We start from the raw sequence: 15,556 nt of genomic DNA, 5'->3' as shown, positions 1-15,556 counted from the left end.
GTTGAACAGCAATGGCTTCCCTCGCGCGCTCGGGTCGGTGGCGGTGTCGGTGATGACTGGGCGGCGGCGACGGCGGCTGAGGTGGTGTTGCGGCAGCGGAGGAGGGCGCGCGCGTGTATCATCCGAGTCGGTCGCCCTCGATAACACTGCAGAGACATCTGTCGGACGGGCCCCGAAGATCAGCCTGGACGATAGATAGCGTCAAAGTCATCGTCTATCCGTCGTCCGGTTACACCAGTGGTGGCCAACCCAAATGATCTTGCAGGCCACATTGGAAATACATTATAATTCCTCGGGTCGCATGTAAAATTATACATGTGTATATCCTTATCCTTGACTTGGGGCCAATACGATAAAATAAAAATTACCTTATTTAGTAAAAATGTGGATTAAATCTCGTGAGCTGTAAAATTATCCAAGTCGAGCTACGAACTACGGGTTGGGTACCCCTGGGCTACATCGCCTATACCGATAACTGTACGGCGGGTCGACGGTTTTATTTTATTATGAATAATAATATTATATTTTTACGATTTTGACATAAAGAACGCAATGAATAAAATATCTATTAGTATAACCTTTATTTTTATAAAAATAACTACTAAAATATTGTAGTACAAATTTACATTCATTTTCCATTTTTCATGTTTATCTAAATAATTTTACTTTGTAAAATAAAGTAAGCGATTACATTTTTACGAAACAAGTTTAACATTATCATTACACACCCTTTGAAAACACTGGTTTAAAGATAACATTTTGTCTCTGAATGTGAAATATTATTCGTACTACAAATTACAAACAGTATTAAGCTACGATGAAAATCGCATTTATATAGTTAAACATAGACATCGTACATATGTTTGCATTTTACTACAAATCCCAGAACTCATTTGGTTTGCTATAACTATACAAAGTTATGTGCGCATTGCACTTTACAATATAATGTAAATTGTAAGCAAAATAACTTCTAAACAACAGTCATGGAAGTAGCGTATGAAAATACTGCTGCTTATTCCAAAGATAAACCAGAGAATTATATGTGACCAAAATGCGTCTTATCGTTTGATGCGTAATCCTTAGAAACAAGTTACGGACCGGAGTCTGGTGATACGTTTTAACAACATACGTACAAGACTCGTTTCATTAGTAATTAGTAACGAACTCTCAGATGCAGCAGGGCTAAAACAAGTCAAACGATTAATAGAATCAAAGCGCTATTTTGAAAATTAGAAATGCACGTTGAAAAAAGTGTCGATTGACAAACCATAAAATACAAGTACCTATGTAATATAATACTGTTTTACAAATGACTGGAATATTATTACTTAATAATAGTAAATAATATAATATTATAATGTATAGACAACAGATAAGTATTATACATTTTTAATTTATTTTATAAAAATTAAATTTAATTAATTAATTTAGTACATTTTGTATTATTAAAATAATGACCCTAAATTGCCTATCTAAAGCGCCGTCTTTAAATTTATATTATTTATATGTTATATCGTAAAAGTTCAAATATCAGCAATAAATATTGAATTTATGTTCTTTTTAATGATATTTCAGGCATAATGCCAGTAATTATATGCCAAATACATTTGTAGAGAGTCATTTGTGTATTTTCTTTATGCATTTTCTTTGGTATTGGCGCTTGCACTTCTTCGGAAAGAGTCAATCTAAATGCTCTCTATCTTAGACTAGGTGTATAAAGAATTATATTATTAAAAATTTATTTACGAAAAATTTAAAGCCACTATGTTAATTATCAGGAAATATTATTATTATATAAAAATTAAAAATACTGATAACGTCAATAATAAGTATAACTTGGATTAGTCGGAATTTAATGAAATTGTATATTTTTTGATTATTGATTGTAATTTTGTAATGCTTATATTGTAAATTAATTTACAAACTATATAATTTCAACAATTTAATTTTTCAAATCGTACAAATTATAACAATCCCAAGTTATACTATACATTTTTTAATATTTTAGTCTACCAGTCAAGATAACATTTTATCGTTCTAAGATTACCATATTGTTGTAAATTCGACATACATGTTGCAATATATGTAATTAAAATGTCATCTGTGAATTATAATATTTTTTTCCAATATAATTATAGTAATTACGCATAGTCAAAATCACCTTATTTAGAACTTAAATGTGAAAATCGACGATGAAAAATAATAAATATTTCTTATTATTATAATATGATTCGTACTCAAAATCAAAAGTGGCAAGAAAACTTTTAAAATTAGAAAAATATAAATTAAACTATTTATATATTTATTTACTGTTAATAAGTGTTAACTATTATATATAAAATAAACAACTGAAGACTTAATAGTCATACCTATAATAAGTAATATTATAAAATATTAAATCCTACTAACTAGTTTTGCAAAAATATCTATAGTTAAGCAAAATATAATATTCAAAGCTTAAAAAGATTATGATTTTACATAGTATATAAAATATAAATTATAAAATTAAAATTAATGAATTTAAATAAATGTACATGTCACGTCATTAAATTTATTCTAAACATTAATAAAAATCAAATAATTAAAATACCATTTTCATATTAATTAATTTATAAAATATATAAATACTTTAAATTATTATTTTTATTATAGATAGGTAACTTATCGGTTATCCTTATATATCAAATTAATCAAATGGATTATGAATTCATATAGCTTTTGGTAATTTTAATGAATGTAGATTTATAAAAATGCATATATTTTAAATTATAGATATTATACAATCCTGATAAACCTATAAATATTGGCTAATCATAGTTTTTTGCCCGAAATAGTACCAATTAATAAAATCAAGAAAAATAAAAATATTTTGGAAGTTAATATTAATATATTGTTATAATATTATGGGAGTATGTTTAAAAAAAAACCAATTTGGACACAGTTTACGAGTACGTTTATGTCAACGATTTGTTCTATTTTTGAACTATGTAAATAATGCGTAAATAGACAATAGCAGTATATTTTTTTAAATAGCCGAAATGCATTTATAATGTTATATACTTATATTGTTATAAATAATAAGTAATAAGTGATTTTTTCATGAAACTTAATCTAATTCATAGAATATGTATCTCTATTTGCCATTTACGTCGCTCTGACTATATACATACAACATAACAATCACTAAAATCATTTAAGACTTTTTAAATACTTAATTTTTTTACAATTACAAAAGTTGGTAAAATCAATTAATTTCTGCTTATGATGATCTAACAGTTCAGATTTAGATCACGAGTAAAAAAAAGTTATTTACAACGTGGAACCAATATGACATGATTAATGCTTATACAGGTTAAAAATTATCATAATCATTGCATTATTCTGTAAAATTGATCGTGAAAAATGGTTAGAATATACATATATAATTAAATTAAACATTTTTATTTTATATTTATTTTATACAGGGCAAACCCTTCACTTACTATAAAATATCAATATAGAATAACCAAAATATAAATATATATATTATTTAGTGATGCATATTAAGTAGGTGCTAAACTGCTAAAACATGATAAAGTAAACATTTATAAATAATTAAATTCAGTTTAAAAATATGTATAGGTAAAGTTATCATCCTAAAAAATATAGATAAAAAGATATAGAATTAATACAAATTGAATTGCAAAAAGAAAAGTGCTCTCGGCAAAAATGAGTCAATATATATATTATAAAACAGTACATAAAATAAATTATAATTCCTTTAATCGAATAATTATAAAAAAATACTAATATTAGGTACTTAATAAATCAGAAAATTCAATATTATTATTCAGAAGATTATAAATAAAAATAACTTATATCTAACCACACATGGAAGAATATAAATGTATAGTACTATAGTGCTTGGAACTAATAAAAACATGTCTCTGAAAATAGGTGAATTAAAATGAAAATCAGCGGACTTTGACATTTTCAATCTGTTTACCAGTTGAATGTTGATCCCAGACCAATAATTTAAACTCTGTATTAGGCCTTAACAGGGAATAATATAGCATTATTAATGTATTGACGTTTTTAAATTTTCTAGTAGTTCTTAATATGAAATCAAGCCTTTTAAATGCTTTAATTATAAACATATTAGTATTAATATTTAATAATGAAATTACTGATAAAGAGCATACTCTAATATCTAAATGATTCAACTCGATTAGTTATACTCATTACTAATGATGTTATTAGTTTTAAAATAAAAAATTAAAGAATTTCTTTTTATCGAAAGAAATAGTATTCCATTTATTAGTAATTATTAGCAATAAGTTTAGATGATACCACAAGCTAAATATATCTAGATTTATTTGAAGATTAAGTGCGTCATGTTGATTTTTTTATAATTTAATACAATTTAATATCATTGGCAAACATTAACACATTAACACATTAACAGAAGATTTGAAAAACAGATGACAAATCATTTATGAACAAATTAACAATAAAAGATCTAAATGCGAGTTCTGGGGTAAACAAGAAGTCTAGAACTTACAAGAATAAATGTTGGTAGGGAATATGATAATTAAACAGACTGACTTTTATCCGTCAGATAAGAAGTTAACCAATGAAGAAAGTTATTTTTATTAATTTAACTTGTATGTCATTATGAGCAATATGAGCCACTCTGTCAATCTGTCGAATTCTTTATTAAATTGATCGAAAGGGTGATATTGGATATAAATGTATTACATAATGTGTTTTTTTTATATAGTATCGACGATACTGCCGGGACTGCTGGCTCATTACCACAGAATAGATTACTTCGACAATAACATGATTTCTATGAGCCTTTGTATTAACTGGTCGGATAATAATAGCAGCGCCATCTGTACGCATGCCTATAAAACATGGCTTTATGCCCTATGGTAAAAAATGATTATGTACCATGATGGTGGTACTAAAATCAAGGTGGATGTCATGGTGGATATATAATATACATCCCACCTTGACTACAATATTTATTAATCACATCTTATCATTATACCATATCATATTCACAATGTCATGTTACAGTTGTTACATATACTAATTAGTAATTACTAAACATTATTAAGTAATATACTTTGCCATGAATCGCGGTAAAAAAGTCCTAAGCCTAAAAAGTCCGGTATTATAATAAATAATAATAATATATTAAAAAAAAAAATTCCGGTATATATTACACATATTTATTTTGTATCATGTATGTATAACAATATTTAAAAAATTGCAATAATTATAATGTTAATAACAATAATAATATTACTAGTAATACTTCTAATATTATAAGTTTATGACTAATCAGCTTATTTAACTATCGTCAAAAAAAAAAATATATATATATTTTAAAAAAAATTCTTCGGCTGGTATTTGACTTACAACTCTCGCAAATATCTGACTCGGTTTGTGACAAGTTAAATAGTATTCCCGGGAAATTATACCTTGTTTCCTTACTGCATTTCCACCTTTTTTTTTTTACTAACATATGTTGAAGGGTATATGAATAACCACCCACAGCTATTTTGGTGTTTTTTTCGTTGACCTTTACGATTTCTGAAATTTTTTTCTTCGAGAGCAACTTACTAATTAACCAACAAAATGTCGAACTAAACTGACAAAAATGACAACTGTTCAGTTACCTATTCGTTAGATTACAGTATAGATATCTATATATTAGCAATATTGGATATTTGGATGTACCTATAGGCTAACGAGTAAAACTCGACAAACTAAATAATTAAGATAAAAACAATAGTATTTGATTATTACATGCAGCCAAAAGTTAAGCAGTATATTTTTTTAATATTTCCGATATTGGTATCTACTTACGTCTTAAAATATTATTTATTAATTTCATCAGCCGGCAGCCATCAGGTAAATCATTTAGTTACAATTTATATTAATACTAATTGTAAGTTTAACTGTACATCATATCGTAATTTTATTTTATCATATTATACGTACGATGTACCGGACTTTTTTGTAGTAAATCCTTTACCACAGTTGCTATGGTGGTAGTAATTAACCCCCCTGAAATTTTATTTCAATATTTATATTTATATAAACGTCACTGTAACAGTCCATATGTCTGATAGATGAGGTGTTTCGATAGAAAGGATGACGGTCGTGTGGGTTTATAATAATATTATTACGCTGTGCGATTATGACTTAATAGTTGTATTCTAATGATTTGTCATTTTTCACTGATAATATTGTTTGTTGTCCCACAAAAACTGCCGTTGTTAGTGTTATTACTTTGGCCTTTGGTTATATTGTTTTATATTTGTTTCATTTTACGGATATATTATTATATTAAGAGAACAGGATTTCAACAAAATAAACAGCGCCTTGTTTGAAGTTTTTTGTAATAAAGGCACAATCTCGGTTTAAACGGAGCTTGCGAACAGTGAATGGTTTAAACCAGTATCGCCGAATCTCAATTCATCAACATCCCAGTTAGCCGACAAATTTACTAGTTTGACAATATTATAATGAATTCACCTATTATCAAACTTAATATAAAAAATTTAACTGGGCACCTCATTGGTTTTTATTGATATTGATATTTTAATTTCAAAGTGAGCTATGAGCATTTTAAATTATAATATTTTACATAATATAGTTAAACACAAAATTGTATCTGCTGAATGTAAATTTGTCATGTTGCGCGTGAGCCGGATAGCTAAAACAAATAGTGCTGCCTACCGCATCCTATTAATAGATATGTTTAAATACAGTTCATGGACATCGAGTATTTTTTCAGTTTTAATAATTTACTAATTTTATTCAAAATAGTTTTTCATGGCCAATCAATGGTGTAATTTCATTATTCAGTGTGATTTGAGGGGGGGAGGGTTGATCAAATCAGAGATTTTTTTAAAAAGATAATTAATTTAAGGATAATTTTAAGAATGGGATTGTTTTGTTTTTAGAATTTTTATTCTCAGTTGATTTTGGTATGAACAAAAGTAATTTTAGAAAATAAATAATACTATTACAAATCTTTGTAAATGTGTACTGTACCATTGTACTTACTACTTATATAATAATATTATCATTATAACATCCATGTATTTTCGTTCGTCAAAAATTAGAAGAATAGGAATAAACAATAATAGCTCGTAATTAAAAATACATAAAATATGTGAAATAAAATTGTTCCTTCACACAACAAACACACACACACACATCATTTTATCCACAACTAGTGTGCTGCCAAATACACCAATGATCAAAATATGAAATAGACAAGTAATTTGAGTATATACATTATTAATTAATAATTAAACAAATAATTTATAAGTTGAGTTATAAAGTCTTCCAATGACTGGTATTGGTACCTATATTACTTTTGACTTGTGTCACATTTACCAATAATCATAGGGAAGCGTACACTTTAGTGTCACAATATAGTGACCAACAATATTATTAATATTGCACAAGTAAACCGTTTCGACGACTTGGCAAGTATTAACCTAATCAGTACGGACAATACGACAATACCGTCAATACCAAATATTGGCCAAGTACCTATATCATCAATCGTGAGAATGTGACTTTATTTACTCGCTTATAACCTACGTAGGTATCTATGTATTTCAGTCCAATTATAAAAAAAACTATAAATATTAATTATTATTGTGACAATAGTTTCTTTTACCCACACAGCTACATTACACAGTACGCAATATTATGTCTCAAAATTATAAAAATGATCAAGTTTTTCTCTAACAATTGGCCGAATGTCCATATTTTTTTTACTTCCAGTGCACTTAGATGCTTTAGCATGCCCTTAGATGAGCCACTTTAGCTTTTAAAGAACATGTTTTATGCATAGTATTATGAAAACCAATTTCGTTCAAATGTGTTAAAAAATAGTTTGTTCAACTCGTTAGAAAACACGGCATGAATTTTTATCGGCATTAAAAGATAAAAAATTTAAAAATATTACGTACACATATAAGTCGTAGATCTTAGCTGCTCAGGGAACCATATATTTATTGTATTCGGGGCTTCAAGAATTTCAATTGCGGCACTGGATACATATATTTATTTTTAATTCTATTTTAAGGCCTCAAAATAAGTTATGTTTATAATATAAATAATTAAAATAATTAATTTATACATCTATTCAGTGGTAACTGCTAAGGCCACGATTTGAGATATCTTTAAACGTGATTCGTGCGCATCGCACTATTGTTAATTTTGACCTTTTTTGTAAGACAGTTGCGTGCATCGTTCAATTTTTGGGCTATAATTAACGTGTTATACCTTATACATCGTTTGCACGTCGGCTGTTTAAAAGGTCGTACACCACTCATACGTCATTTGCGTATCAATATTATTTAAAAATAGAACTAAAAAAAGTGTATACCTAAAAGTGCTAGTTGTTTCAAATTTTGATCTTAAAAATTCGCATATCCCCACATTTACTCTTGTAATATTTAATTTTAAAATATTGTATAGGTATCTAGGTGTTTCTGTTTTAAAATATACATGTACCGACGTACCGTAGTAATATTGTGTTTAAGTGTTTTGTGTACCTAGTTAATAAGTTAGTAATTACACGACGAGATTTACAACTAAAGTGTACGGGTGACCAATCGATTTTTATCGCATGTATCTGGATAGTAGATTATTGGATATTAAAACGTAACCTGTACGATTGTAAATTTGTAACTATAACAGTAATGCACCATAATGAAATGAACACTTGTGTATACCTATATATATATATGCATTTATACAATTATGACTACAATTCATTTGAATTAATTAAATTTATTTTTAATTGTTTGTATATATTTATTATTTATTAGTTTATTACATATGATTTATGACAATCATTGAATTTTCAACCAAAAATTATTTTTATACCCTTCTGTTTAGAATATTGTTGCGTTAACGATGTACGATATTTTGGTACAGGTAAATAGACTATGCGCAAAATATGATAGGTATACGGTTGATTCGTCATCGTGGGTAAGGTTGTAGAGGTATCGTTACAAGGGGCGCTATCTCGTAATAACTTTTTGGGTTTTGCGAGAGAATAATCATATTTTTGGTGTTCCACCGTTTGGCAACGTACTGATAAAAAAAAACCAACAATAATTAATTAATCGTTCATCTCGAAAAACAAATATTTATTTTATTCATTCAAGTATTTTTTTTCTATTTATGAGTAGTACCTACTGCCTTGAATATGGATCACAGATAATAATATATAATATACAAAACATTTATTGACGATTCGAATTATAGATACTTTCTGTATAGACACTTTGAAGGTAGATAAAGAAACTAGAATGATCAATATAATGCTATTGATGTTGCTTTATTTTTTTAATATAAACTGTAATTTCTGTTTTCTAGCGACAAAGTTTTTTTGCAATATGGTGGCTAGAGGAGGCAAAACGAGATTTATTGGATTCATTTGCATGGTTTTGGTTTTTTCGGCTGTACTGTACGTGTTTCATGAAACGCAAGTAGAATTAGATGGTGTCCGTCATACAGCTTCCTCATGCACGCATCAGCTAGAGTCAATATCATCTCAATTACAAGGTATCATCAGTAGTCAGGATGACTAACAAACTAATTTGTTAATCAGTTCTGTATATTGTAATTTCACAGTTATCGTTGAACATAAACTAAAATTAGAGAGGTCATTAGAAGAAGAAAAACATGAACATTTAAAAACGCAGGAGGACCTTAATGCAGCAATTCAAGATGAGAAACAGCTGCGTGATAAACAAAATGTTGACTCTATGAATCGATATAATGAGATAGAACGAAGTCATGAAGTATTACAGGTATAATATATTTTTGTAACATGTGTAAAAATTATCAGCAATATTGTCAGTAGAGCACAGTTCAGTTTCGATTAATAAATATAATTTTTTTTTTTAATAATTAATCAGATTATTGATGAGGTACTTAAATTATGTGAATCATCATTATATGATAGCAAAATCAATACTTATGTTTGGTAGAATGCTTTATAAAGCTTAAAATAAGTTTAAATATTTTCAAAATTATATTGTGAATAGAAATTAATGGGTATCTTCCTGTTATACCTCCGTTATTTAAGACTACCAAAATAAGCACACTTTCCTATTATCATAAACTACCTTATTTTTATTTATATTAAGAGGATGTCGCACCCGCATGTACAACGTCCTCTTAAGAATTTAATCATATTTAATTCTTAGATATTTTTTTTAATTATGGAGATGGCCACATCTGAATTATATAGGTATATAAAACAAAGAAATAATCATTTATAATATATTTTACACGGTACATGTCATAGGTGCTATAGCCATACTTGGTGTACGATTAGGTAGAGACCATATGCCCATATCAACATTAGTTAAACAGTAAACACCACAACTTTTATTAGATTAGTCTACTGAAAAATAGTGTACTATCCATCACCTGAGAAACATCAGATTACAAAAACTAATAATGTAGGTAATTATAGATATATATAATAATATAATAGATATAACAATTGTGAATTGTGACGCTAGTACACAGCACATGGATATCATTCAGCTAATCGTGATGGTTGCGATAATAAAGGTAGCAGTGATTGGTTGTCATGAAAATATCCGTAGTATAATAGAAAAGCACCATTTTGGTAGTCTTGGATAACAAAATTTGAATGTTGTCAAAAAAAAAGATTGTCTTGTGTAACAGGAAAATACCATTTAATGATATACGTTTTAGTAGAATTGAGCTAAAAGAAAATGATAATTTAAATATATATATTTGGTGAAAATTTAAAGCCTATAGATACATATTTATTTTAAATTATTGATTTACAACAATTCAAACAAAATTGATTTGTCGTAAACTAGTATAGTGTAAAATTCTTGTTTTTTTTTTTAGTTTTACTATTATTTTAAAAAGTACTAGCAAACTTATTTAATCTTCAAAGTTGAAGATTGAGATATTCTCTTGCTTTAAAAAGTGTCTCCATACATTAAAAAAACATGAAACTTCACAACTGCAAACCATTTCCTTAACTTTATATAAAATCTTAATAAAATGAATGATGTTATGTTATATATTATTTTTGATATTCTATTTTTTAAAGATGTGCATATTGTTTAAAATTTTGTATTGGTACTTATATCCAATTTGTATGATATTAATTTGATATAATTTAAAGGAAGAAGAAAAAAATTTAAGAGAAGAATTAGAAAAATTGAAATTAAAATACTTGGAAGAAGAAAAGAAAAATAAACAACTTATTCAAGAATTAAATGATGCACAAAACAGAATACAAAATTTCAAGGTTAGTAAATATATTATTAACTTCAAAAATATAATTAAATATAATTTATTTGTTTTTATTTTTATTTAAGAATGAAAAAATGAAATCTGAAAGTGAAAAAGAAAACTTAGAAAATAACCAAAATAATAACTTACAAAAATCAAGTGAATCTTCAAACATAAAATTTATTCAGAAAACAAATGATATTATGAATGTTACAAAAGTATGTTATTTTAAAATAATTTATCATTATATATCATAATTCATAATTAAACTATTACTCTACTTAAATTTTTTCTAGTTGAAAAGTGGTTCTGTAACTCCAGCCATTAATCCACAAGCAATTGATGGAGCTACTGCTAAGAGTTCAACGCCAATGGTATAGCATTATCCAATTTTAAGTGATTGATACTATTAATTTAACTACTCATTCTTATTTGTTTTAGATAAGTTCAAAAGTGATTTCTACAAACAAATCATTACCTATTGAAAATGTAATACATTTATAAACAATCTAAATTTTTTTTTTTATTTTAAATTTGATTGTTTTATATGTATTAAGTATTGTTTAAATATTTGATAGGATGAAGCCAATCCAATTAATCAACCTATTATTATGGATATCAATTCTGATAAAGTACCCAATAATGTTTTGGTCTCACAAAATGAAACTAGTTCAACTCAAGTAGGTTACTAGTGTAATTAATTTTAGATACCTAGTGTTAATGTTAAGGTCCAAAATATATTTTATAAGAACCATTTATTCTGCTTATAAATCCATCTTAATTTATTGTTTTTTTTTTTTTAAATAAGAGAATCTATTTTATAGAATTTATAATTTACAATATATATTAATAATATGTTATTCCACGTATTCCAATATTTAAATTTTAAATTATTATTAACTTTTTAAAATTTTGATCTTTATGAAAATGTTAATTAATGTATATATATATATTTATAAAAAGATAAAAAAAATATATTTACAAATGTTTAATAATTTGTCAATTTTATAACTCGGATTATACTGGATTATTCTTTTGTCAAACAACACTTATTATTTCAAAATCTATTAACATTTTGAAAATATATTATTTTTTTTAAAGCCATATATTTTAATATTTTTATTATTATAAATTTAAGTTTTTACTTTCTTTAATGACAAAGTATATTTTTAATTTTACATTCTGAATATTTAAATTACAAGTATTTGATGTTTAGATGAGCAGAGCGAAGTGAAATGGAGATACTCACAAAATGTTAGTCTATTATTCCGTTTACCTAAATTTTAAATACTTATTAGTTATAGATAACTCATAAACCACTAATTCGAATTTTGATTTTTATGTATTCAAATACTTTTAAGATATACTGCTTCAGAATATGAAATGAAAAATGTATGTTATTCAAAAAAGTAAGAAATTAAAAAAAATATTTAAAAAATGTTGTTTATTTTGACTAGACATTCATTTATTTAATTTATATAAATAGATGTACATTTTTCTTTTTAAATGTAACTACATTTCGAAATAAAGAGTTGTTTGATAAAAGAATCATTCAGTACTACGAAATACAGTTTGCGTCCAATGGTTTAGGTTTTGATATAGTGGTATAATTTTTAATTTATTTTTTAAAATTTTAGTTGTTAGTTGCTTAATAAATTTAACAATAATTATATTAAAATAATAACATTTTAAAACTATTTAATTACTATTCTCCCAGTCTAACAGGAAAACTCCTAATTTAAGGTAAGGAAATTTGCCCCCTCAATTGCATTAATTTTTTCTCTTTAATAAAGAGCTGTCAACATATCTTTAACATTGTTAATAAATATTTGATTATAATTACTTAATATTGGAGTGTATTTACTATTTTGTTTGTATTAGGAATCTCAAGTTGGTGGAAATGAATCCATGAAAGCTATGCCTGCTCCACCTCAAGAAGAGACTGTTAAGAAAGATCCATTAAATAAGTATAGGTTATTTCAAACAACACAATTTTTATTTTATTAATTTTATAAATAAAATTATATTTTAGTAATGAAGAAGAAAAATTATCAAAACAAAAAAATAATTCTTATAAATATGAATATGAACAAGAACATTTCAAAGAAGATGGTGAGATCGACAGTATGCTATCTTTTGTTTATTTAAACAGAAATAATATTAGGAACAATATGTGATTTACCTATTTAGAAGATGCTTAACTTGATTTTTATTATTCTGTTTAATGTGAACAGGTGCACATTTTAGTCTGTTTGTAAAGTGTTTTTATTTTTTTTTTATGTGATATTATGTTACTAATTTTGAATGACTATGAAACATATAATACTTGTTAATTTGTGTCAAATAGAAGAAAGTCACATAATTATATTAGTTGATCACATATTGTTCTTATTTTAAAAATTACATATTTTTTCAATAAATGTAGGTTTAATGAATTTCAAAATTAATATATAAATAGGTTTTATCAAAATGTTTCATAAATTATATGCACAAAATTTAGTTAGAATAATTAATATACCTACCTTTTAAGTATTAAAATTATCACATTTATGTAAAATGTAAGTATAAAAATATTTTTTTTGTAGAAGACGATGAAGATATGAACGATTTTGATACTAGAGAAGATGGTCATCAACATGCAAATAAATAATTTAATTTATATTTATAATTTAAAGTATGTACCTTTATAATAGGGATAGGCAACTCAGTTACTAGAGGGCTAATTTTTAAAACTTTAAAATCTAGCAGGCTGTAGAGTATAGAAAGCAAAAAAAATTTACTATCAACATTTATTTTTTATTTTTATTTATTTATATTTACAATATGTTGTAATGTTAATGTAATAAAATAAAATACAAGTAAATGCTAAAAATGTACCACGGCCAGATTAAAAAGGTACCATTGGCCACCAGTTGCCTATCCCTTTTGAATAAAAAAACTTAAATATTTAAATTAAAATACTTATTAAGTATTAATTGTATTACTTTTTTTATTTAACAGGATACTCAATGATCTTATTTCTATAAAAGCTATATTATTATGTAGATTATAAGTAATTGTTTATACATTTTTTTATTATTATTAAAAGAAGAAAAGAATATACCATTGTGTCATACTTAAGGTTATTCAACCAGCTCAAATTATTAAATTAAATTATGGTTGGAACTACTAAAATATTAGTATTTATTTATTGAAATGGTTTTTTCTAAGACCCTTTTAAATGGTTTTATACTTTCATATATTTTTTCTCATTTTAATGTAAATAAATATAACATTATAAAATGTCTATTATAATATATAGTAAATAGAGTTGTATCGATGTATTATATTCAATATTAATCATATATTTCAGATTCCAAGCAATAATTATTACAAAGAAAACAATTATTTTTACAATAGTATTATTTTTAATTTATATTTCTTTGAGTTACTTTTTGGAGTATTAAAAATGTTTCATAAATTAATATAATTATTTTATAGGAGACGATGCTCTTGTACAATTTATAAATTAACGCTTAAGTATGTATAATATTTAATAATATATTACTATAAATTATTGATTTAACATAATATTATGTTTTTTTAATAGTGGCATAATATTTATATAAGAATATGATAATAATATAATACTATTTAAAATTAAATTTAAGCAGATGTCAATGCTCTGTTTGTTTTTTCTCTGGTCCATATGAAAAATAAAAAAACCTATTTCACACAAAATCATTTTTTTTTTTTTTGTTATTTAAGTTTTTTTGTTACCTACTACAAAAATGTTAGAGATAATAAATTTAATTGAGAAAATATTCAATTAAATCAATGTCATACTATTTTAAATTTTAGATTTTATTTAGAGATTATTAAAATCCAAAAAAAAATAATATTTTGCGTAAATGCATTTTGCCTATATTGTATATGGACCTGAGAGAAAACAAACAATGTGCTGACATCTTCTTCTTAATAATACTATACGAGCATAGAGCATAGAGCGTATAATTTATGTATCTTAAATTAATTTATCTTTGTACCTATTCTGTGATAAGAGAAATAATATGCTAGCTGTTCTAGCACCAAAAACATTAAATAAATTAAATATTTAAGAATAGTTTGTTGTGTTTTTATATGTTATAGTATGATGTTACAAATTTAGCTGTCTGCTAATTAATAAATTTGTATTAATTAATTATTCATTTAAAATGGTATGATAATATGTCTAGTAGAACATACAATGTACATAAATTATAGTTGT

General features: G+C 25.4%; 1 protein-coding gene across 6 annotated transcripts; it reads left to right on the top strand.

Moving 5' to 3' along the window:
- The first annotated feature begins 9,113 nt into the window (after positions 1–9,113).
- LOC113548226 (Golgi integral membrane protein 4-like) lies at positions 9,114–14,489 on the top strand. Of its 6 annotated transcripts, none has more exons than XM_026948999.1 (12): positions 9,114–9,314; positions 9,400–9,588; positions 9,658–9,836; positions 11,201–11,326; positions 11,397–11,528; positions 11,607–11,684; positions 11,752–11,799; positions 11,889–11,990; positions 13,192–13,283; positions 13,343–13,422; positions 13,896–13,984; positions 14,311–14,489. In XM_026948999.1, exons 2-11 carry the CDS (start codon positions 9,420–9,422, stop codon positions 13,958–13,960), a joined length of 1,071 nt encoding a protein of 356 aa, XP_026804800.1. In that variant the 5' UTR covers positions 9,114–9,314; positions 9,400–9,419; the 3' UTR covers positions 13,961–13,984; positions 14,311–14,489. The 6 variants fall into 6 exon arrangements, with proteins under 6 accessions (XP_026804800.1, XP_026804797.1, XP_026804801.1 ...); XM_026948996.1 differs by having other exon boundaries at positions 13,343–13,434; XM_026949000.1 differs by lacking the exon at positions 14,311–14,489 and having other exon boundaries at positions 9,115–9,314; positions 13,192–13,277; positions 13,896–14,076.
- Positions 14,490–15,556: the final 1,067 nt, after the last annotated feature.

This window comes from Rhopalosiphum maidis, chromosome 1, assembly GCF_003676215.2.
Source record: "Rhopalosiphum maidis isolate BTI-1 chromosome 1, ASM367621v3, whole genome shotgun sequence".
Taxonomy (NCBI): Eukaryota; Metazoa; Arthropoda; class Insecta; order Hemiptera; family Aphididae; genus Rhopalosiphum; species Rhopalosiphum maidis.
This window is presented reverse-complemented; position numbering and strand designations above follow the sequence as displayed.

Coding starts and splice junctions, on each gene's coding strand:
- LOC113548226 (XM_026948996.1), top strand. CDS start 9,420: ATGGTGGCTAGAGGAGGCAAAACGAGATTTATTGGATTCATTTGCATG. Junction 9,589..9,657: donor AATATCATCTCAATTACAAG/GTATCATCAGTA, acceptor GTAATTTCACAG/TTATCGTTGAACATAAACTA. Junction 9,837..11,200: donor GAAGTCATGAAGTATTACAG/GTATAATATATT, acceptor TATAATTTAAAG/GAAGAAGAAAAAAATTTAAG.